General features: G+C 56.6%; 1 protein-coding gene across 3 annotated transcripts in view; it reads right to left on the bottom strand.

The window, feature by feature from the left end:
* Positions 1 to 24,522, bottom strand: part of OSBP2 (oxysterol binding protein 2) — a 130,308-nt gene that overhangs the window by 17,670 nt on the left and 88,116 nt on the right. For all 3 annotated transcript variants that reach the window (XM_076352626.1, XM_076352627.1, XM_076352628.1), the window contains 2 exons: positions 19,236 to 19,486; positions 7 to 205 (listed from right to left, as the gene is read on the bottom strand). In XM_076352626.1, the coding sequence (XP_076208741.1) occupies positions 7 to 205; positions 19,236 to 19,486 (450 nt within the window). The remainder of the gene's footprint in view (positions 1 to 6; positions 206 to 19,235; positions 19,487 to 24,522) is intronic.

The raw sequence follows: 24,522 nt of genomic DNA, 5'->3' as shown, positions 1-24,522 counted from the left end.
ACTCACCCTTGGCGGTGCTGGTGATGCCGGTGCTGCTGGAGGACAGGCCAGGGGCTCCGCGGCAGGCTCGCTCCAAGCTGTTGTGCTGCTTGGCTAACTGCTCGATGGTCTCCTCCAGCCGGATCCTCTGCTCCCGCTCATACTGCAGCACCCGCTGCCATTTTCGGCTGTGAGTTTCGGCTAAGTCCAGGAAATCGCGGCAAGCCTGCAAGGGAGGAAGGGACACGTCAGCCCCCGGCACAGCCCTCGCAGCCCGGGAGCTCATCACGGAGCCAGCGCTGGCACATGGTGACTCCAGAGCCGACTCCTCACCACTCCCCCTCCTCCTCCCCTAGGATCCTGGTTTTACGAAATGCCATCTCAGAGCTTGGCACAGTCCCCCATATCCTTGGGGCTAAAGACAGTTCAACTCTGACCATCCAAACCTGAACCATCTTGAGGAGATGGCTGCAACACAGGCAACTGCCCTGAGTCCACAAAGCCTTCGTGATGTCCCATCTCCCGCAGCAGCCCAGCTCGCCGTGCCCCAGCCCCGCAGCCTGTTCCTGTCCCCGGCCCCATTGCTGGTCCCCGGGAGCCCAGGCTGTGCTCACACAAACCTCAGCCAAGTCCAGCCCTTCAAGGGGCTTCAAGCCCCTTCAACCTGCCAGGGGAGGTTTAGATTGGACATGAGGAAAAATTTCTTTACTGAGTGGTTAAACGTTGGAACAGGCTGCCCAGGGAAGTGGTTGAGTCACCATCCCTGGAGGTATTTAAAAGACGTGTAGATGAGGCGCTCAGGGACATGGTTTAGTGGACATGGTGGTGTTGGGTTGACGGTTGGACTCGATGATCTTAGAGGTCTTTTCCAACCTTCATGATTCTATGATTCTATGATTCTAAGGATGCCCTGAGATCCCCAGCAGCCACCTCCATCCCCGATCCTGCAGACACGGAGAAGCTGGACAGGATGATGGGAGCCATCCCAATGGAAGCTGGGAGCCAGAAAGCCCTTTGCTCCAGGGAGGCAGAGACGGAGGATGCCCAGCTCCTCCCCGGAGCCGCACAGCCCAGCAGACAGCAAAGGGCCTGGCCTGGCCCCCACAACACGTTCACCGTGGCCAAAAGCCCTCTCCTCTCCACGATGGGCCCTTTTCCAGGGAACAAGACCCATCAGCCGCGGGGACACACACAGACACGCTGCACACAAGGGAAGGAGGGCTCACGGGATGCACCAAGCGATGCCTTGCAGGATGCACAGCGTCCCTGTCCTGTGCCACCAGGCAGGTGACAGCAGGGACACCGTGGCCTAGGCTGATAGAACCCCTCAGTGGTATTAACCACCGCCGCAGCCCCCCGAGCCCCCCTCAGCATCGCCGCAATTGCAAGCATCACCCATCTCTGGGCACACCGGACACCCAGCGGGAGATTTCCAGGCGCAGGACATCCGCTCGGGGACGGGACGCTGCCAGCTCCCCAAGCTGCCTTTCTGTTGTCTGATGAGAGAGACAGCCAGCTCTCAGAGCTCTATTTTTAGGTTATTCTTTATATTAGACTGAAACACTGAGTCCCCTCAGCTTCGCCGATTCCTTTGCAATCAGCCCCACGTGAAGCTGAGCACAGAGGCAGGGCTGCACCTCCTCCTCCCTCCTAAATCTCTGCAAGTTGGGACGCGCTAAACTTCTTCCTACGTTTAAAAGTAGGAAAATATGATTTTTATGGACATTCTACAGGAGTTTGGAGGCAGGCTGGCAACTTGCAGGCAAATTAACTGTGCTTGTGCTTCAGCTAGCTCCAGCTCATCACCGCACCAAGGGAGGTCCTCTTTAGATAAACGCTGGCCTGAAAAACTCAAAACTATTCAAAATTACTAAAAGCAGGGAGTTTTGAACATCTAACAGACTTCTAATCATTCCCAGGACTCGGTTATTTTCTGTTTCCATCTACTTGGATTTCACATGTGATTCATTCAGCTCTTGGCAGGCTACTCTAAATTTGGGCTGCAGGTGGCACCTGAATATCGAGGTATCTCCTGGTCAAGCAACAGGTTCAGGGCTTCAGCTTCCATGACCTGGCCTGATTTTATGAGGATTTGTCCAAGAAAAGCTCCGATTCATCCGTTCTTCATCAAACCTCTCCTTCGGATAGGAGCAGGATTTGAGTCTCATCCAGGGAAAGAAGTTTTTCCTTTAATAACATCAGAAATGAATCACCAGGAAAGTGACACAAAGCATCAGGTTTTCGTATTTTAGGTGAAGAAGCATGAAGCAAAGGGAACGAATATCCCAGGATAATAAAGAAAAATGCAGGAGGTGGGCGTGTGTGCTTCCAGTGACATCCTGAACACCACCACGTCCCCTGGGAGCTCACAGCCATCCCCACCCTCACCTCGAGGAGCCCCCCGGTCTCGGGAAGAGGCAGGAACCAAACTCGGATCAGATAAACGAAGGACGAACACGAGTTTGCGCCTGTCCTTTGGAAAAACAAAAATCAGTGTAACCCATCATATTTAAAAAGATGTTTTGCTTTGTATTCACCTCTGCTCTCTCCTGCTTCCTAACATCTGCAGCATGGAAGGACCTGACCCTACGTTCGTGTTATCTCCATCCCCGATTGCTCCCACCTGCTCTCACCGCGCAGCGCTCAGTCCACAGGCAGGTTTCTGCGGGATCGCTCCCAGCACCAAGCTGGCCGGGGTGAATTTAAACCCACAGACCATGCTCTTGCAAACCTGCTACTTTTTTCCAGTGCGGACGGGTATATGTGAGTGTCCCACGGGCGAGCTCCAACATACATCAGTCTCCAGCACCATTAAGGCTCTCTAATGAGACGCAGTCACATGTGGTTTTGCTAGGCAGAAATAATTCAGCCGGAAAGTGTTTGCAAGCTCTGAACGCGGGTTTCTCCTACAGCGTCAGCTTCTTTGCCCCTCTGTTTCCAGTTGTGGCCATCAGCGACTCTAGGAAGCAACTCAGCGGTGCCCGATGGAGATACCTACCTGCCTGAGCTCAATAAATGTTGCCCTGGGAGCACCACACTGCAATAGCATTAAGGCTGTATCATTAGCCAGGAGAGCGGGTGGAAATCTCCCCGGGAAAGGAGAGGGGCAGAGCCCTTTGCACATCCTCAGTGCCACAACGGGCAACGTGGCTCCTGCGAGCTTGGAGCAACGCGGCAGGTCCCCCCGCTTTGCTGTTTCTCCGATTGCAGGCAGGGAGGTGTCAGGATTCTGTCCCCCCAAGTTCCTAGCTGTGCTCTCATCCTACACCCCCCCAGCCCAACGGGGACCACCCAGCTCCTCCTCACGTGAGCCACAGACCCCGCGGGGCTGGGTGGATGGGCACGGGGAGATGTGAGACCCAACCACAGATTTTCAGAGCCCTTTGCACCGCGTTTTCACCTCGTTCTCTGGAAACAACTCAGCTCCTCTCCCCACTTTGAAAAGTCCTGCTGGCAGCCACCCACGGCCACAAAGCCCACGGGCAGACCCTGCCCCGATGCCTTCATACCCAGCTTCAAGCTCGCAGCCTCCTGCCAGTTAAAACTAACCCACACCCCGAGCTGGCACGCTGGCTTCTTTTATTACACTGATGCATTGCAACAAGAGGATGAAACCACAAGGGTAAGTAATGAGATAGCAGCCGTGACCTTCCCGGCCTGGCAAAGCTCATTATCTGCTCTGAAGGTCCCTCTCCACAGGCAGCCCACACACAGCGGGCACAGAAATACCCATTTTGGCACAGCTTGCTGGCACCGAGGATGGAAACTGCTGGCTGTCCCTGGCTGAGGGGGCTGAGCATTTTAAAACGATGCACTAGGAGATCACCTGTAATTATCCTGCTGTAATTAAACGCAGTTTGTAAGGTATAACGGTAAATTAGGGGAAAAGGAGGTAATTACAGAGGAGCCATGCGAAGGCAGTCCTCCGGCACATCACCAGGGAGCTGGGAGCCGCAGGATGCGAAGGAGAAATCACTCGATCAGTCAATGGAAATCAACGTCCTAAATAAAAATCACAGCAGATAAAACCTCGGGTCCTCCCGTCCCAAGGCTGCCGACTTTCGCGGAGGATCCATGCTGTATCCCAAAGGGAAATCTGCACCAACAAGCTTCATTTACAGCCATACAAAAAAAAAAAAAAAATCCATGGAGAAGTGGCCATCGGCGTTGCAGACTTTCTCCACTGAGTGTGGGGAGGTTTTGGGAAGATGACCGGGATGGTCTTCGCACTGCCCCAGACCCCGCCAGAGGCAGCAGTACCTCCACGCAGCAGGTCTGGACGATGCTTTATCCTGCCAGCATCCCACAACTTGTGTCCGTGTGGATTTAGGGGCCGGCTAGGGTATGCACAGGGTTTATTCCCTGTTTTTGAAAGACTGTCGGGCCACCTTTCTGCAGCCTCTTCCTCTGTAATTCAGACACCGGCACAAGCGCCCTGCCCGCGGTCTGATCCAAACCACCGCACCCACGAAGCATCCGGATCAACCCGGGCAAGCGTCACGTTTACTCATTGGAAGAGAAGCGACGCCAAGGGTGGTTACAGGAGAATGTCCTGCAAGAAAGATCCCCCAAGCCCAGCTCCCCAGCTGCCAGCAGCAGCCAAGCAAATTGAAGTTATTAATTTGGTTTTATACCTTCTACAGCCAGACAGTGCAGAGTTTCAAAGGGGTGCTCGCCGGAGGTGAGAGTGGCACTCAACAGGGCTCAGGGTGTATTTTTCCACCGCTGTCTCCATCGACAGAGCTCATTCCTGAGCCAAAACGTGCCCCAGAGCCCCAGTGCAGAGCAGGGCCAGCACTGCAGCACCAGCCCACGAGCTCCCCAGGGCTGCAGGGAGCCGGGGGCGAGTAGCTCAGACACAGGCATCTCCCGCAGGAAGGTCGATATCAAAGGGAAATGAATCGCAGCCCTTCTCTCGGGCTCAGCTGTCTGGTTTTCTTCAACCCCCATAGCTGCTTGCGTGGCCCACGAGGAGCCAGGTCTCAGCCTGAGATGTCTCAGCGACGTCTCGGCTCCATCCTGGCTCACCGCCCGGCAGGGAACTCCAGCCCCTTCAGCAGTTCAAACAAAACCCTGCCTTGGCCAAGGCTGGTTTGGCCGTCCCCACCTTTGTGGATGACAAACCAAGACCGGCAGCCGTTGCGTTACGGCGTTTGCTCACACGGCACTGGCTCGAGCAAGGAGCCACGCTGACCTTTCCCCAAGACAAAGAAACATCAAACATCGGCCGCAATCCGACATTCTCCGAGGCTGCGTCCTCCCCAGCTGTCAGCAGCAGTAATTAAAATGCCGCTGGCTGCTGCCTTCCACTGAAGGACATGATGTGACTTACTTTTGGTTACAGCTGCAAAAGCCCAGAGCGCTGCACCTTCCCCCTGGACACACCTTCCTCTTCCAGCGAAACCCCTCGCGGCACGCTGTCCCCATCCCCCCGAGACGCACAAAGGAGCTCACGGACGCACCGCGCTGGAGCCAGCACGCCAGTGCGGCACTGCTGCTCGGCACAGGGGGACACACCGGTGAGGCCAGCCCACCGCTCCCAGGAGAAACAAATCCAGAAGGAAACCGTTCACAAGGCTCCTCCGGGACCAGTCAGCCGGGTTCCCCGCTCCGGGCTGGGACGGCTTCACCACCGCTCTCGCTGACATCCATCACCGAGATGCTTTTTCCAGCTGGCTGAGCACCACCAGCTCCCAGGGCTGTTTGGTGCCGCTGTGGAGCAAGAAAATGTGGCCAGGAAAATGGTCCTGGGGGAAAGGGGAGTGAAGGCAAGTGGGAGACAGGGTTGGAAAGGGGCATGTCCTGCCAGGTGTGGGTTTGGGGGATGACGGTGAGATCCTGAGCAGCAAGTGGCCGTGCGGGGAAGGGAGGAAGAGCGACGTTCACCAAGCGCAACAGCCGGAGCAGGAGGCGGCACGACAGTGGGATGCTCTCCGCATGCCTTCCCCCACGCAGAGCCACAGCAGAAGCTGGGACGGGCAGCAGGAGAAGCCCCAGAGCCGCTGCTTCAAAGCCCAGATCCTCCCACCAGCAACCCCAGCGCAGGATTCGCAACACCCCGCAGCCAGTTGCCCAGGATCAGGCCCGCAGATGACACCAGCGTGCTCCCAGCAGCACAGGAGGCACACGAAATACCTGCTCTAGGATTTTCCGGAACTGGTCAGGCTCTGCGGTCCCTGGGACGGGACTTTCGCAGGCGCAGCACCCAGCACCCCTATTTCTGATCGCTCCTCTGCAAATGGGTGAAAGAAGTCAGGCCATCACCCCAAACGTTGCAGCACCTAGCTTGCATCAAACCCAACGTTGGTTTCTTGCACCCCAAACGGCAGCACCCAGCTTGCATCAGCTATAGGCTGGGGGGTAGCTGGGGATCCTGGGGTGCTCTGCGAAGCTCCCATTAAGGCAGGGTGGGCTGGCAGACACCCATGCACAGCCTAGGGCAGGATTTAGCTCTTGGGTTAAGTACCATCTGCTGCTGTCATGCACTGTTAGCAGGCGTCTGCTCAGCACCATGGGCATCCCCAGCAAGGGAGAGCTCGTAATTGCAAAGAGGGATCTCCCCACAGCCCTCCAACTGGTTTTCTTGGATATTTGCAAGCAAGGATTGCAAATCCACTCTCCCCAGAGCAGCACAGCAGGCTCAGGCATTGATGCTGCTGCAGGGACCCAGCAGCCGCCAGATTTCCAACAGCCACCGTGCCGCTTTGGTGCAGGGTACAAGCAAAATAGGGAGCAGCTTCCCGTCTATGCATGAATCGCCCTAAATCTCAGCCGCTGCAACTGCAAAAGTTTTTTGAAATGCAGCCGCTGGGAAGCCCTTACGCAGCACCAGCACCACGGGGATCCATCCTCGCTGACAGGGATCCCATGGAGGGCACCAAGAGCTGGGAGACTCCCAGGGGACCCCAATCCCAAGGGTTAGTCTCTTCTCAGAGAAGGCTCCAGCCCAGGCAGAAGAGGCAGAGGTGCAGCTCAATGCATCCCTTCCTCGCAGGAGATGAAGGGTGGGAGATGCTCTCCCTGCTGTCACTGCCCCAACCACACCAGCGGTGCCCTGGGACCTCCATCCATGCTCCAGCCGTGCCCAAAGCAGCACCAAGAGCAATGCTGCAGCACCTCGACCCGCTGGGGCAGCCGAGGAGGACCGGCTGCAGCAGGAGATGGCATGACAAGGTCCCAGGACAAGCTCTGACCCAGGGAAAGAAATAAATCCCTTCGTGCCCCCACTCTGCTGAGTCCTGACCTCGGACAGGTTTGGCTCTCTGCTCTGCACCGCACTGGGATGAATCCAGGCTCCACTCCCCCCCTGTGCCACCGACCCTGCCGCAACAGCTCAGCCGGCGCTGAGGATTTGGGCTGAAAGCATCCACAAGCTGCTCACCCTCATCATCCCCCTGCCTTCTCCTGTTTTGGGAGAAGCCAGGGGCTGAAGGGCCGGGGAGCCACCCATCTCCCCCGGGAGCTCCCACCTTACCTCAAACAGGGCCTGGGAGCACCCAGGGGGAGCCCGGACCTTCTGCTTCACCGCTCATGTGCATCACCGCTTCCCACCTCCATCGGTGGGTTGCATCGCGTCGTCCCCAACAGCAACGGATCTTGCAAACCGCCTGGGATAAAGGTAGGCAGCCGTTTTCAGAGGCAGCAATCCTCCTTCCGTGGGCGGCCAAGGAGCAAAGGGACGGCCCCCGCCGGTGACCTCCCACCGGTGACACCAGAGGGACACAAGCAGCTGCCTTGGGCCAGTCCAGGCGCAGATTAAGGTGAGGGCAGGGGACACAAACCTGGCCGAAACTCCAGCATCCCGGGTCATCGCTCATTCATTCCATTAATCCCCCCATTCAAAGGTGCAAAGAATTGCAGTCACCGAGCAGGAGTAACGCCTCGAAATCCAGCTTATAAAACCCTTACGGAGCGGCGGCTAAATTTAGTTACAGCTGAACCTGATCTGGGTTGTAAGCAAGACACAGCCACAAATCCGTGTTACGCTGGGACACGGGCCGTCCTCGCAAAGGTCAGCAGGAAAGAGGCTCCTTGATGAACGTACTGCAAAGGAGAGCGCAGCTGCCGGTTTGCAGGATGAAAGCAAAAGAAAAGCAATTCCCCAGTGAGCTATATGGCCAGGATGTCAAGGCTAAGCGCATCTAAGAATACAGCCTTCATATAGACATCCCCATCATCGTCTGCAGAACTTACCCACCAAGAGCTTCCTTGCAGCATGGGGTGAGACGACGTCACACCGCATATGCCCACGTCTCCCTGAGCCATCACCGCCACGATGCAGCTGCTGCGTTTTAGCAGCGCCTGGATGCACAGGGGGTTTGGGCAGCGCCGACGTTTGCTCCGGTCCCGCACAACGGGGCTGCTCCTACCCCCGGCCCAGCCAGGCAGGGACGGGGCACAGCGGCGCTGTGCATGCAGGGTTTCGGGGAGCCACCTGCTAACAGCACGGGGTGGGGTCCATCACGAGGGCAGTCGACTGCTTTCAGTGTCTCCTGGAGAAAAAGGTGATTTCTCCCTCCCATCCTACCCTGCCTACACAAACTGTCTGTGCTGCCCTCCCCAAAGGTCTCCCCATGAACAAACCCCCAGCAAGCAGGAGGAGAGGGACCAGCAGAGGATGCTGTGCCCGTCCCCACACACCACCGGGAGATTGGTTTTAATCCTCCCACACCCCTGCTGCTGCCTTCCCGCATACAGAGGAGATGGCGGGGTACAGGAGGTGGTACAACGTGTCCCGGCTTTTGCCACAGAGCCGGAGCTGGACGGAGTCCCAAAGTCCAACCGCCAGCGTTGCAGCCCAGAGACCACACGGTTTCTCAGCACTGTCGCAGCACGGAGTCGGGGTCGGAGAGCAGTGGCCAAGATGCTCTCCCGCTTCGCGAGCAAGCTTGTTTGAAAGTAATTAAGAAGGCGGCGAGGCTAAGAGGCAGGGCTGCTTCATCACCTCTGAATGTCCCAGCCAGTGCTCACCCCTTGTCACCTTGCAATTCTGGCAGATCACCAGCAACTAAAGATAAAAGCAAGTTCCATCCATCTGCAGTACAGGCGCAAGGTCCCAGGGAAGCCCAGTGTTACTTGCAACCGGGTGGCAGGAGGGACGGAGGTGGCTTCTCCTCCTCTCCATGGCCGGAACAAGTTGTTGTAGCAGCTCCTAATCCAGCGTTGGATGGTGGGGCTGTAAGTCACCATAAAGACAAGGAGGCACAGCCAAAGTGGCCAAAAGAGCGTGTTTTTGTGGAAAAGCAACACTGAGGCTCCTGCAAATTCCCGTGGAGATAGAGGCAAGGTGCCATCAAGACCCTGCTGGGGAGCAGGAGGCCAGACACGGTGCCGCCAGCTCCAGCTCCGTGGTCTGCAGCCGCCGCCGCCACGGGCAAATTTAGCACCTTTCACACATTTGTCACAGCAAATATACCAGTTTTCACAGCTTGTTGCAGGCTAATAGGAACATCGTTAACGGCCCACAGATTATTTATGCAGCTGAAAACGAGATCACCCGAGGTCATCCTGCCAAGGTGGTGGTGTCACGCCCGTGAGAATCTCTGCAGGGCGACAGCGCTCCTGGTTCCTCAACAGGAGCAAACAGTCAATATTAGACACAAAGAACACAGAGACGAAGTTAATTAGCTTGAAAGTGTAAATGATCGCATCAGGCTGTGCCAGGTTTCTGCCCTGAGGTCTGAGCCACAGGGGATGACAACCTCTCGGGGAAGTCCTAGCAAGGCTGAGCGTTTCACCACCTCCAACGCAATGCTGATGGATGCTGAGGGAACGCACTCGAACCTGCAGTCCCACCTGCCCTGAGCGTCCCGGCGGAACAGCCCTGCAAATCTAACCCTTGGGGAGGAAAAAACCAACCAGGGAAGCGCTCACCGCTCTGGGAGTGACATCTCCTGCTGCTCAACCAGACCGCTCCTTTGCCTGCATGGGACAAGGACCACTTCATCGCCCAGGAGTGACATGAGAGAAGGCAACCGCCAGATGCATTCAATCATCTCTTTTTCAATGGTGAATTATACAGCAAGAGCCATCACTTCATTCATCAGGGGAAAGAGCGCCTTGACGTTTTGCTTGCATCTGGTGCCTCGGAGATAAGTGCTCCCTTCCTTCCTGGAGTCATCAAAACCCTGGGACACATCTGTGCTGCTGCTTACTGCAAAATAGCCCCCCCAAGGGAAGGGCCATTTCTGATCCTCTTTTTAGCTCTGAACACATTCACACCGTGTCAGCGCTCCAGGCGCATGGCACGGCATAAAAATGAGCCGTCTGGATTCAGAGCGGTGAGATACGCAGAGCATTTGCACCGTGAGAGGGTTAATTTGTCCTTCCCCCCCCCCCCCCCCCCCCCGAAATACTCTGAGCAGAAAGCAAAAGGGAAAATACAAGGATGGAGCCAGCCTGAATCCTAAATCACCTTGCACAAACAGTCGGATTGCAGCGAGATGCGGTTTTGAGTGTAGTCATCTGCCGTGACAGCGATGGTACCCACAGCCATGCCGGTGGCCCAAGGCCAGGCGGGCTGGACACCACCAGAAGCAGCAGCGCAGGGAAACATCCAGACCAACACAGACTGCTTAAATAACGGCAAATCTGTCCCAAATCCTTGGAGCGACCCTCAGCCAGCTCACGAGCATCCCAGCTGTCTGAAGCAGGAGGATGCTGAGCCTCGCCGGGTCACGACACCACGAAAAAATAAGGTGGCATTGCATAAAAGCCTGTGAGGACAGTAGGTGCGAGTTCGATGCCGAAAATCATCCCACTCCCTATCACTTTTCTTCCCGTACTTCTAAGTGTTACGCTGGCAGGAACTTTACATCCAGGCAAAATGGGTGCTATAGAAATGCAGGGACGTGGAAAAGCTCATTAGTGCCCCAACGGGGAGTGGGAAGACACCAGAGCAGAGCAGGCTCCAGCCCACCTCTTGGTGACCTGCAGCACGCACTGCACGCTGCCAATGTCAGCGTCTCAGCAAAACCCCCAACGCTCACCCAAGGTGCTCCCAAAACTGCTGATGGTCCCGTTCCAGGTGGCACCTTATGCCCCAGCAGTGCCTGTTTCTCTCTGGGGACTGTGAATTCCCTGAGAGTCAGAGATGTCCGAGATGGAGACATCCAATACAGAGACGTCCACACTTGGATGGGAGTCGGATCTGGTCTCATAGTTGTGTCTCTGGGAGTTTTATTACCTTATCGTGTTATTTTGGGCCATCTGCCTAAATGCCACAGACACCAGTGTTCCCCGCCATGAGGCAGGCTCAGCACTGCTTAACCAACCAAACACACCTTGCCCAGGGTGTAGCTCCTCAAAGAGGACCTCACCCCGGGTCCAAAGCAGCAGAGGCAGTCCGGGACCGGCACTGGCACGACGGCCAGACTCTGCCTGCAGCAAGCACCATTACGGACGTGTAATCCACCCCATGCAATAAAGAGAGGATTAGTGTGCAACAGTGGCAAATCCACCAGCCCAGCTGTGTTAACAGGCTCTAATCCCTTGCCCACGCAGCCTTTATGTAGGCTACCAAATCCGTAATCATCGCGTACTCGGCACGATAAAAGGAAATTTTCATCGTGGCTCTGAGAAGCGGAATAAGCCAACGTTGCCCACGGGTTATGGACCAAAGCGATGCCAGCCGGGAGCTGTGGCCCAGGAAAGATGCAGGGTCTGGTTTCCAAAGCATCGCGCTCTGGTGGAAAAACAACTAAGGCATTTGCTGGATGCTTCGGCATGCCGGCAGTACTGCCCCCTTCCACCCCAAAGCTCGCCAAGCAGCGCACGGCAGCCTCCACTGGCCGTGCCAGAGGGTTTGTTGGGGCACCACAGCGTGCCGAGGACGCGCCAGGACCAGTACAGAAGATGCACGGGGAGCTGAGACTTCGTGCTGGGACCTCCTGCTGCAGAGTGGCCAGCCCAGAATCGTGCCCTTGCAGGGCTTCGCTGCTCTCCTTCAGCAACGCTCATGTCTTCGGCTTTTCCTTTTGATGCTCTTACCTGCCCAGCCAGCAGTGGGGCCTCTCCACTGCCACGTGTGCCAAAAATCACCTCCCTGGGAAGCTCCCGGCATCAGCTCTTCCCCCTCGGGGAGGTTACCTCCGGGCGGCTGCTGCAGTTTCTTCCTTCCTCCTCGCTTGCCCAAACCACCGAAAACCACCGCAGCCGTGTGGGGACCCTCGCAGGAGTTTGCAAAGCAGAAGAGTCAACACCACGAGAGTGGCCAGTCTCCTCTTTTAGTGCACCTGGAGGCCTGATCCTGGCTCTGGTGTGCTCAGAGAGCTCTGTCCTGCAAACGGCTCTCACAAAGAGAGACTTAACGAGGCTCTCGCTGGCTTCTTCTTTTCTCGTCTGCCCCATGGAGCAAACTCCAGGCTGGAAGAGCATCTGTCCCCAGCTGCACAGCGGGCAGCTGCAGTGGCAGCAAGCAGCTGGCGCTGCCCGCGGGCAGCTCTGACCCTGGGATCTGGAGGAAGCTGCTTTGGTTTGTACCTCGGTTTCAGCCTCGTGCCATGCCTTTGCAAACCACTCTGCTGTACGAGAGGTGCTGCAGGAGCAGTGGTTGCCGTTAGCAGCTCGTCTGGCGGCAGCACCCCTCTATCCCACTCGTCTCCCGGTGCCGTTAACTTCTTCCTGTGTAAATCCATGGGAGAGCAGTGCTGCCATTTCAGTGCCTTCTCCTTCGACAGATGCTGCGGAAGGAACTAGAGAGAAGCACCTCGGTGCATCAGCCCGGGCAAGAGGCGAACACAACCCTTGTGATACCAGGGACAGAACCCCAGAAGGGATTAACCCAGCGATGCATTGCTATTTGCCCTCCCCATGTCCCCATCCTGCCCCAGGATGCCAATAATCACCAGGCACAGACACGTGGCAGCTGCCTGCGTGTTGCAGGCAGCTGCCAGAAGATCACACGAGGTATGGGCAGGGCTCACCTGGTTGCAGCGCTGCGTTTAACATCAGAGGCAATGCCTGGCTGGGCCGTCTCACGGTTCAGCAGAGCTGCTGATTAACATCAGACGTTGCTGACAGTGCAATCCCTGTCTCTGACGTGCTAAGCCCACCAACATGCAGCCCCGCTGACCCAGCAGCCGCCCAGGCAGAAATGCTCAAAACTCTCTATAGCTGCAACAGAAAAGTTATCGCGCTCAGCCAAAAAAACAGGAGGGCAGAGCTGCGAGAGGCATCCTCAGGTGCTGGTGACAGACGTGTCCCCCATCTTCTCACACGAGGCTCCAAGGGGAGCCCTAGGACAGAGTCTGAAGCCTCCTGGGGATTAGAGGAACACAATGAGGAGGAGGAGGAGGAGAAGAGGAGGTGAGAAGCCCCAAGACACAGTGAGGATGAAGCAAGTTGTCTGCAGGAGCACCAGCCAAAAGCCCCAGCCAGCACAGAGGCCCCATGGACACGCGTGAGGTCTGTGAGCACCCACACGTGTGATATAACCTGGCTGGAAGGACTCAGCAACCATAGGGAATGATGACGATGAGGGGAGCCGGAGGAAGGCACTGCCTGTCTGGGCAGATCTGATCAGAGATACTCTCACACCTCTAAATTAAAGAAGCAATAAAGGATGCTCCAGAGAAAGTTGCAGCAGCTCCGAGCGCAGGGGCCGGGCTCCGTGTCTCCCCTCCCCTGGACGCCAGCCCCACTCTGGCAGCTGTGCAGGCAGGGACGGACCCCAGCGTGACACCCATCACCCTCCAACACCTCCCCCGGGTAACAGCAAAGCACCCACCAGTTACTTCGTTTATTCATCAGCGCGGTGCATCCACAGCAAAAACGCCCAGGACATGCGGACATCTCGCTGCAGCTTTCTCATCCGATGAGGATTAGGGTTGGGTTAAAGATTTAATCCCAAAGCCGGGTGTTTTCTGGGTCGGTGACATGGTTTTCAATGAGCTGATTAGTGCACGTGTTGTTAGCACAGCACAGATAATTAACACAAGCCGTGTTACAGCGCAGGCATGCAAAAACAGGCTCCTCCTGCACGATCACCATTGCAATAGTCACAGGGAAGAGAAACCCTGCCCCGCTGCAGGGTTTGCTCTGATTTTAGGCAGCAGAGCATCTGCTTGGGGCCACTGAGGGTGGCTGGGGGCAGTCCCTGCCGCTAACGAAGCAAATCCAGAGGTTGAAACAGGCACCTTCTCGGTGCGGTGCCTGAATTAACCCCTGCGGTATAAGGATGCACAGGCTGGAGGGCTCCTCCAGCCCCACTGGCTGTACTGGGGTGAACTGGGAGCAGCCCGGCAGGCTGCTATTCCCTCCCTGCTCAGCATCTCTGCCCCAGCTGCCGGGAGCGCTGTGCAGGCAGAGAGGAGGTCGGGTCCGTCGTCCTGCCTGTGTCATGATGGGTTCGGGGACCCCCAGGGATGGCATCGCACACCCACCTGTGCCAGCAGCCAGCTCTGCACCGGGACCCGGCTGGGTTTGCACCGGCAGCATCACCCCGACCACGCGGTCACCCCAGTGTCTGAGTCCCGGGGAGGAGAACCCAGGGACTCTGTTTCCTACCAGCTTTAAGCAGTTTTGCAAACACAGACACATACGGCGGTTAACCTATCACTAAAATAAACGGTTAGAAATTACACACCAGGCTGGAGGCTGCTCTGGTGAACCTGACGCCGCTTAGAGCACGTGCTCAACATCAGTCCGGTTTAATATGGAAACAATTTCAGGAGTACGGATTAATCACACCAGCATCCCCACGGAAGCTCGCTTCCCGAAAACAGCACTGAAGTTGGGACATGGGAAGGCAGAGGAGCGGCTCTGGGGTGCATCTTTTGCCCAGGCAGCTTGCTCCAGCACAGGCACTCAGGAGGTCTCCAAATAAACCAATTGAGCAGCTGTAACCCCCCGGCTCCAGCGCTCAGACCCTCCGCAAATCCCCCCACGGTGCTCACCGACAGATGCCTCCACCGGGCAGACGCCGCTCAAAGTCTCCAGGAGTCGAGCGTGGCTGCGGGGAGAGGTCAGCTGCTCCTCGAGCCACCGGCGCACGGCACAGGGCCACGCCGTAACTGCTGCTGAGCCGGAGCACAGCCCCGGAGGGCTCCACAGAGAGAAATGCTGCCAGGGCTGGAGGATGCAGCCTCTGGGATGCTGCTGGGCATCCTGGAGAAGCTTAAACGAACAGCCTGGGGCCACCTTGCCCAGGGGAGAAGCAGCTCATATTGTTACCGATCTCACTTCTGGTTCAAGCACTGTGTTTCACATACTTAAAAACCCTCCTTGCGGGTTCAGAGGGTTGAAGGACACTCTTTGCTGATGTCTTGGGGTGGCGGTGCTCCAGACGGGTCCATTCCCGTGGGAAAAGGAAAACCCGGGTGGGGAAGTTAGTCTGCCTCGAAGCAAGTGCTGGCATCCTCCACGTGATGATCTTGGAAGGCCACTGGCAGGGTGGCCTCTCCCCTAAGGGCAGGCATGGAGTCCTTCAGGTCCCTGGGACCGCCTGCTCCACGCCAGCTCATGCAGGGCTCCCTCCTCACGAAATCTTGCCCGCTCAGCGTCTCCCACCCAGCACCGCACCCCTGCCCCGGCTGCCTCTCTAACTCCTCCCTGCCCGGGCTGCGCCAGCCCAGCAGAGCCTTCCCCACCTCTGCTCCTCGTAAACCTTGAAGGAAAATGCAAACTAACCCAGGAGCAACACATGACCAAGCCCGAGGCCTGCTGCTCTCCATGCTCACGTCCCTTAAGGAAGCACAAAGCAAGCCAAAAGAAGAGCGCAGCTATTGCACACTTGCACACAGTTCGGCTGCCTCTGAGCGTCACTGTAACAAACCCCATCCCCATTAAAAACCTATTTCTAGCACCACCCACAGCCCTGAAAAGCTCTTCCTGACGCCCAAACTGCTTCCTCAGCATGTCCGCACGGCCCTCCTGCCTGCTGTCTACTGCTAAATGATGAGACGGGAGCTTTCTCTGCTCCTTGGATGAGTCTATGCAATTCAGCACGGCACTCTTCGTCTGTGTTCCTCTAATTATCACTTTAATTTGTTGCTTCTTATTTTTACGTACCTCCCACTCCTCCCCCACGGCAGATTGCGACTTGCTTTTCTGTGTCTCCTCCTCGTCGTTCCACACAGCCCCGCTGACACGGGGCATCTTGGTCCCGGCAAGGCTGAACTCTGCCGCGAGTCTCACCCAGCATGGTGTTACGTGAGACTTCCAAGTTTGGACGGGAGCAGAGTGAACGGGTGGCTCACAGAGCTCTGGGCTTAAATTTAAGCCCTGCAACAAGTCAGTCCCTCCGTGTTTCACATCCTCACCTGTAACGCAAAGGTCCGGTACGTCCTGCTCTGCCTCTGCCCAAATCTTCCTCCGTCATGCCGAGCATCACTCGCGCAGGGGCAGCCCGAGCCGCTTTCTCCTCCCGATCTCCAGAGAAGCAGCCGGAGTCAGCCGAGGCTGGCACCCCGAGCACGCAGCGAGGAGGTCACTTTCGCAGCAAAGCTCTTTCATTTACATATGTATGTATTTATTTCTACTTGCTTGCTGCCGCTCCCTGCGGCTCCAGGAACATTTACATAATCGGATCACAGGCAGCTGGACAGAAACCGCAAGTGCCGGCCCCGGAGCATCCGTCCCTTCCCGCTGCAGGCAGCAAAGCCCAGCCCTGCCCTGTCCCTTGCCCACTGGCCGGGGCACGCTGGCCGCACAGGTCCCAGCCAGGAGCAGGACCCAAGCACAGAGCCCAGGGCTGCTCCCATGAGCCTGGCGCTGCTCGGGAAGAGGGCAGGGGCAAAGACGGCTCCCCGGGTTTTGTCATAGCCCATGGCTCACGGGTCCGAACCCCCCTAAACTGCTTGGGGGTGCAACCAAAAAAGAAGCAAATGCAGCACAACCTCGGCAACGAACGGGCAGTGCTGCGTGTCACCGTCCCCAGCCGGCCACGGAGTGGATGTGAGCCGCAGCATCTCCTGCAAAAGCAAATCTCTGCTGCGCGGGCAGAGGCAATGCCCTGGGAGGCAGGATTCGGCTGCGCTGGGTGGGAGCGGATCAGCGAGGTTTGGTGCTGGGGCCGGGGCAGACCGCAGATGCAGAGCATCCATATGCCGGCACCAGCCCACCGCTGCTGGCTGGGACCTCTCTGGGCAAAAGCCGGCGGGTGAAGGATCTTTAATTTCTCCTGCGAGGAACTACCGACCCGTCAAAAGCACCCTGTGCTCCCACAGGATGCGTGGCCCTGAGAAGCCCGTGGGGATAGAGGTGGACAGGAGGAGCATGTATTTTCACCTACTGCCAGGAGATGGCTTGACTCCATGTGCTTCCCTGTAGCGATGTTTCATGTTTCAATACAGAAGATTTCGGGACCTTTGCATTGCACAGAGCCACCCCCCCACCCCATGAGAGACTCCCTGGGCAGGGTCCGCGCAGCAGCTCGCAGAAGGCATCACCCCATGCTAAAAAGATAAATCAAGGCGCAAAAAGGGATCTGCACAGGAAAAGGTGGCAGCGTAGCTGGGAGCACCAGCCCATCATCACGGGGTGGTCAGGCTGTGGATCCCCCTCCCTCCTGGCCCCCACAACCCTCCCCTGCTCGCCCTCCTCCTGCCTTTCTAATCCATCCCCCTACAAAGCGTCGCTGCTTTGTGGGGGTCAGCGTCCCCCTGCCCACAGCTCCATCACCTCCCCCCGAAATGACGGGCTCATCAGCAAGCTGGGAGAGCCTCCACTACCGCCCCATCCTGCTTCTTCCACGTTACAGCCTTTCCCCTTCAGACACCTCCTCGAGACGCTCAGCCACAAGCTGAAGTACAAAAGGATGCTGTTAAAAACGGATCTCTGACATCCACCTGAAAACACATGCCTCGCTTCCTCCCTGGCCCCTCTTACCTGCTCGGTGTTTTGGACAAACCATGTTTCTACCGTTTTTTCCCTGCACAACAGTTTTTGTGCTCTTTCCCACTGTCCAGACAGCCTCACTCAAGCTTTTATCACGTCACAACCACTGCAACCTCCTCCCTAGGCTGGGCACAGCAAATATGGCTCTGCTCATCCCTTCCCAAAAGGCCGCTGGAGAAATCCTCTCCCCAGCAATTCCCTGCCCACATCCCATCGCTGGTCTGCCTCGTAACAGCAAACCCCCGGCAGCACCAAGGGTTCCGCCGTCACCTCGTGCCGCTCGCGACACGCTGCCATCCCCGCTCCAAAAACTTCGACAAACTCTCTGCAGGGAGAGCGCTGCACAGGCACCCCCAAAGCTGCTCCAAAATGCAAGACACAGTCTCAGGAAGCCCCCGGCTACAAAATCCTGCAAGTGGGGACAGGGAGGATGCTGCGACCACAGGGCTCCTGAGTGCCCTCCGGCTCCCACTGTGGATTATTATTACTTTTTAAAAGCTCACATAAAACAACACACGACCTCCTTTTGCTCAGAGCTGGGACAGCACGGTGACAGCACTGCTCCATTCACAATTCCCCAAGCTCTGCCTTCATATATTACTCCAGGTCTGTTAGGCTTTTGGGTTTGGGTTTTTTTTTTCCTTCAATAATTTATTTAGTTTTACTTTCTCTCCCCCTCTCCAAAGCTCCCCAGGGAAAATCAGTCTTCCCAGGAAGGGCTGTCTCACTGCGATGGAGGCAGATCCACACCCCAAACAGAAGCTGTCCAAAAGATAATCAGAAAGCACCATCACGCTGCACAAGGCAGGGACCAGCGCCGGTGCCGGCACGCGCTTCACGACCTCCAACCAATCGGTCTGGGAGAGCACAGCTGGTATGAGACAGCTCTCGGACCCTGAAGGGGTTAAATCCCCCGGTCATGTAAAACAAGGGCAGCTTCATGGAAGTCAATGAGGCTGCGAGTGATGTGGGGATGTGGGTCTGAATCCGCAGCAGGCAATGGGCTCCGAATTGCTGTGCCAGCCAGAAAGGTACCCCCAGGAACAGCTGAAAACCCCTTTGCACCCCAAGCCTCCGCTTTACCTGGCTCTACATCCAAAATGTCCTATTTTGGAGCAGCCTCCCCAGAAAGCACGCTGTAAGGATGTAGCGGACTTGTGCCTCAGGGGGCTACATGCACCCATGCCCGCTCCCCGGGCTGCACCTTCCCAACTCCCATCCCCTCACCGTGGCGCTGAGCCGGCACCGAGCTCCCGGCCGTGCCCGAGCCCGTGCCAATGCACAGCTCTTGCAGAAAGCTGGTGCACAGGGAGAAAACGGGGCCGTACCGGAGGGAAGAAGGACGATGGAGGAAGAGGAGGAGGAAAACGCTTCTCCCTCTGCCTCCTCGCAAATGCGGTGGCTCAGCCGGCAGCACTTACGTTGATCATAGCATTGGAGGTGATGCGGAAGAGCGTGGCTCGTTCGTTCACTGCCTTGATCTTCTCACCGCTCTCGGCCGGCAGCTTCAGGTTCTCCAGCTCGCTGAGCGAGCGCTGCAGGGCCGCCCCGTGCTTCGCGATCAGGTCATTGCAAGTGCTCAGATCCTCCAGCTTACTCGAGAGGGTTTTCAACGTGCCGTGCAGCTCGCTCTTGTCTGACTGCGAGGCGGGCTCCTCGTCGCCCGAGTCATCTGCAAAGGGAGGGATGGAGAAAAAACAGTTTCCATGGTTACCCCCGGACCGTACTAACCCGCCAGCGCCGAGGGCAGGGGGACCACCTGCCTCTTCCCGCGCAGAGGCAGCTCTGCCAGGGCTGGGGATCACGGCCACCGCATCCCCCGGGAGCGGAGCGTGGCGTGGAGAAGCAATGCAGGACGTCACCCAGAGCCCGGCGGAGGCATCCGAAGGGCTTCTGTGGCTGTCACCAGGATTTGGTTCAGGGCTGCTAAGGCTGAGCATGGGGGGTGGCGCGGGGATCGGTGCCACCGGGGAAGGGCCATGCGCCAAACCTCCCCTTCCCACGCACGGCTATGGGAGCCAGGCACAGTGTCAGTGCACCTTCCACTGGGAGCGAACCTCACGGGGGCTCTGCAAGGTCTGCTTTGGGCAGGATAAACTATTTCACCCAAGGGAAAGGTCACAAAGACACAGGGGAGAGTAACAGCCTTCACCCAAAACCATCATCACACCTTCAGAGGGCAGAAAACTCCACGATCAGCATCTCAGGTACAGCAGAAATGGTTATTCCTGCAACTCCAGAACACTTGGGTGACTTAAAACCAGAAAACCAACCCAAAACCAAGCAGCGAGTATAACACAGCATTTCTTCAGATCATCCCACAGCTCCCACGGGGAAGGCGGAGGAGGTGAGCAGCTCCGAGAGGCAGCATTGCCCAAAGCAAATACAAAAAGCAAGAGCAGAGCAGGTCCTGCACAGGGTCTGCGCCCCATCCCTATGTTCAAAGTTTAGCCAAGATTTCTCCGGGTGCACCCAAAAAACACTAAGGCGGCACAGCGCAGAGCAGTCCCTTCATTTCCCCTCCCTCAATCATCACGCCTTGGTTAAAGCGGGGGTGCAGCACGTCACCTTTCTGCGCTGCAAGGAAAAGGAGAAAAGCCCGTATGTCACTGATAGGTGAGCGTTTGGTTTTTATTCCTGGCTCATTTGTAAGACGGTTTGAAATGCTATAGATATTGAGAACGATGTTCAGCCATCGCTCGTATCCATTCCACTGCTCTTGGGCCAGCTAAGGAAAGCGAGAGAAAGAGCGCCCTTCATTTAACAGTACCAAAGCGGCGTTTCTAAGGCAAGAACCAGAGCAATCTGGAAAATATAAAAGGACCATCAACCCGGAGCACAGCACGGTGTTGCACCGAGTCTCGTGGCTATGAAGCTACACAGAAATGATGTGATGCGACAAGGAAGCATAGCCCAGGGACAAGGCTTATCCTGCACAGTGGGATTTACCCCAGCTGCCCAAGGACGACGGGAGAAGAAAATTAAAGCCCTGCTGGGAAACAGGGCACTGAGCAAAATGCAAGCAGCTCATGAAGCACTAGGGCAGCATCTCCCAATGCAACCATTCGGTCTATCTGCAACCCAGCCCCAAGCATCCGCAGCACACAAACCTCTGATTTAAAAGCCAGGAGGTGAAGTGTGGCTTGTGGCCACCAAGGATGCTCAAGGAATAAATAATCCATCAGTGCCAACATTCGCAGCACCCACGGGAAGCCAACTGAGACCTTCCCAAGGAAGGTGAGCAGCCAGGCAAGGTGCTGGGTGCAGAGCTGGCTCCCACTGAAAGGCCAGGGAGCTACTGAGCTGCACGGCCGGGTGGGAACAGCTCCGCTCTCGGAGACAGGACCAGCATTTTGGAAACACGGGTGGCACCAGGGAAGTCTCCGGCACATGTGGAGGAGACGGGCAGGGGAAGGAGAACAGGAACGGGAACATGCAGGATTTGAAGGCTCCGTCCCCAGGAGGGTGCACAGAGGTACCAGGGCGATGGGCATGAGCTTACACTGCGGGTATCTTGTACGTGCCAACTGCAAAAGATCTAGCAGGAAAATTTAAAACACTTTTCCACCAGTAAGTGAAGTAACCAAAGCCTCCCTAAGGTCCACTTTCTGTTTCAAGTATTTCCACGGTGCCCTTCATCCTGGGGCACACAAAGGCACTGCGGGTCACTGGCAGCGTATACACATCCCCCTGAGCTTTGAATATTGTCTATGTACCTGTCCTCAGCTGGTGCATGCGAAGGACAGAGCACACTGTACCGTGCAGCCGATCCTCTCCAGGAGAGGAACACTGTGCTGTTACTGCTGCTCAGAGCCGTCTCCCCGAGGCTTTCCAGGGCAGTCTTGGGCAGAGGCTTGAATCCATCTCCTTTCACAGTCTCCCATGCATCTCTCCTTCGCCATCAAATACAGCATGAGCTTTCACCAGAGCTACTGCCCAGCAACACGGCTTCCACCTTGCAAGGCTCTGTCTGCAGCCGTTGCCTCTGATCGGGCTGGAAACCTGCTCCTCTTGAGCTGTAAGGTCCACGTGCTGGTCCAGCAGGTCCACCCTGCAGCCCTGCCCTCGTCCCATGACGCCGCACACCCCACACACACCCGCGGGCACCAATCCAAACACAGCCCAGACCTCAGGCATGCAATCCGCACGCCGGGTGGGCACGGGATGGTGGTGGCATTTACACAGCTCAGCCCGGCCAGAGCCACCCATTTCCAGCTCAAGAGTCCCTGGCTCTCTCCAGGCGCGCATCTGCGCTCTCCCCACGAGCATCCCGGCAGCCTCTCCTGGGCTGGGCGAGCTGCCTGCGCTCCAGCACGCGGACGGGAGCCACCTCTCCATAGAATCTGGCGATCTGATCCCTAAGGAGTCCCGTCTTCAATGGCCAGTTTATAATATGTTATAGTGTTTTATAAAACTACCAGAAGCAGAAGTGAACCACACTGGCTCAGTTTTCATCACAGACACCAGCCAGGCAACTATCACCGCTAACTGTCAAAAAACACCATTACCTCTGTGGGACTCAAGGGGACGAACCAAATTTGGGATTTTTCTGTTTGTAGACATCGGTAATACTTCCCGAATATAATTTTATCTGTTTACAAAGACTGCAAAAATGGTGCCAATCAAGAGGAAGCATCTCCGCCTGTGCCCAGGCAGCATTTAACCCCAAAATCTCTCCTCTCAGATCACAGCCTGGGGATTTTGCCCATCATTAAAATGCTCCAACACAGGGTCGGCACTGCACGGCGACGGACAGGCTCCGTCCTTTGCCAGGGCATTATTTCCTGCCCGTCGCTGCCCATTTGTCGAGGCTGCGGTAATGATCCCTGCCTGCATGCTCAGCTCGAGGCAGGAGGCACGAACGCAGCGTGGCCCACTTTTTTTATCACTGAGCAGAATTATATAAACCCCTCAAAGCCCAGGAAAAAGAGGGAAGGTACCTGGGTCAGACCATGCCAGTCGTGATGCTGCTGGTCCAAGGCTAAGTTAGCTGAGCTGAACATCCCTCACCAGCTCCCCGCCTGCCCCAAAGCTGCCTTCATTGCCGTGCCGGTGGGGCGGGCAGCAGGATCCCACCTTCCCCCTCCTGCCTGTGCCCATGGAGGAACGGGGTGTCAGACCCTCTGCTGAGGCTGCGGACTTCAAACGAGACCTTAAGGCTAGATGGTCGTGATGCACCCACGGGGGAGCGATATGCAGTGCTGCCTCAGGAGCAAAAGCGCACCCAATGCAGAGAAACAGAAAATTCATTACGCCTCCCATCCCCGCACCCCTGGTAAGCACATCCCTGTAAACCGGCACTGCCTCCGCACCCGCAGCCCCAGCGCCCAGGATGCACAGAGCCCTGGACCAACTGAATCACGCTTCTGTGATTCACAGTAAAATAAAAATATCTCAAGCAACATAATTTGCTGTAATTACTTCAAATCAAAGCACAGGAAGAAGGAAACACAATGTTACAGCTACAATCAAATCAGAGCAAGTTAAAGCAGAAACGATCACGCAAAGCACCCAAACAACCTCACTGCCATCCCACCAGGGCGAAGCACTGATACCGGCTCTGAAGATGGGTTTCCAACCCCCAATAAATGCCAAAACACCTCCCAGCGCTGAAACATTCTGCTCCTTACTGCCCCTGCAGCACCAGCACAGGCCAAGCAGGATCGATCGAGTCCCAGGGAACTCCTGGTCCCTCACTTCGCTCCCTGGAGGTTTTTTGACTGTAAAGATGGTTATCTGTGAAATTCTGGCTCTGGGAAAGCCGAGAGCTTGAATGAGGTCTTGGCTTCACCTACAGGCGCAGCACTGGGAAAAGCATCCTAAAAGGGCCAGGAAAAAGCAAACCGCAGCCCTGTGGGGACCACCATCATGAACAGAAGAGCAGTGCGTGCTCTTATTATTTTTTAAATTATCCTCATGTTTCCTCCACTCCGTCCTTCTGCACTTGCTCCACACACAGCGCTCACCGGAGACTTTGGCATCCTCCAGCGCCGGGCTGCCAGCAGCACGCTCCTCTCCAGCCCAGGGAAGGGAGGCGTGAGGACCAGCGTTGCCTTTCCCCCTTCTCCTGGGAGCCCGAGGGAAAGCTGACCAAAGCCAAAATAAGTGGAGACACAAATCCATCTCCTTCCTCAAGCAACCACCAGCCTTTCAGACCTGCACCAGCTTCAGGGAACGTTCCTGCTTGTCCCTGCGGCACAGCTGGGAGGGTGGGGACAGGGTTGTCCGGGGTCTGGACAACCCCTCGTTTGCCCATCTGGGGGAGGATGGTCGCCGGGAAGCCGCTTTGCTGCGGCAGCACGAGACCCACCAACACCTATGGTTACTGCTGAAGGTCATCTGTAAAGTGCTGCAGGAGAGAGGAGCAGCAAAACTTACTCTGATTGCTGAGGATAAAGGATTCACTCATCCAGAAAGGTGAAACAGCCACAAGCCATCGCCTGGAGGTCTTCACCTGGAGCATGGCAAAATGCCGGGGCGTTGGGGAACCTTCCCTCATTCGAGCCTTTGTATAAACCCAGCCAGGAAAAAAAAAATGGATTTTGCTTTGCTAAGGCTGGTAAAACACCCCAAAGGTCAGGAAATACCCACAGAGAGAGAGACTGTCCAGGGCTCCTCATTTGAGGACAAAAACCACAGGCGATTTGCAGAACCAAACCTGCAACTGGCCCAGCAGACTTGCACCACTCGGGACTTCAGCAGCCGCCC

This window comes from Aptenodytes patagonicus, chromosome 15 (genome assembly GCF_965638725.1).
Source record: "Aptenodytes patagonicus chromosome 15, bAptPat1.pri.cur, whole genome shotgun sequence".
Lineage (NCBI taxonomy): Eukaryota > Metazoa > Chordata > Aves > Sphenisciformes > Spheniscidae > Aptenodytes > Aptenodytes patagonicus.
Note: the sequence above shows the minus strand (reverse complement) of the source record. Positions and strands in the feature narration are given on the sequence as shown.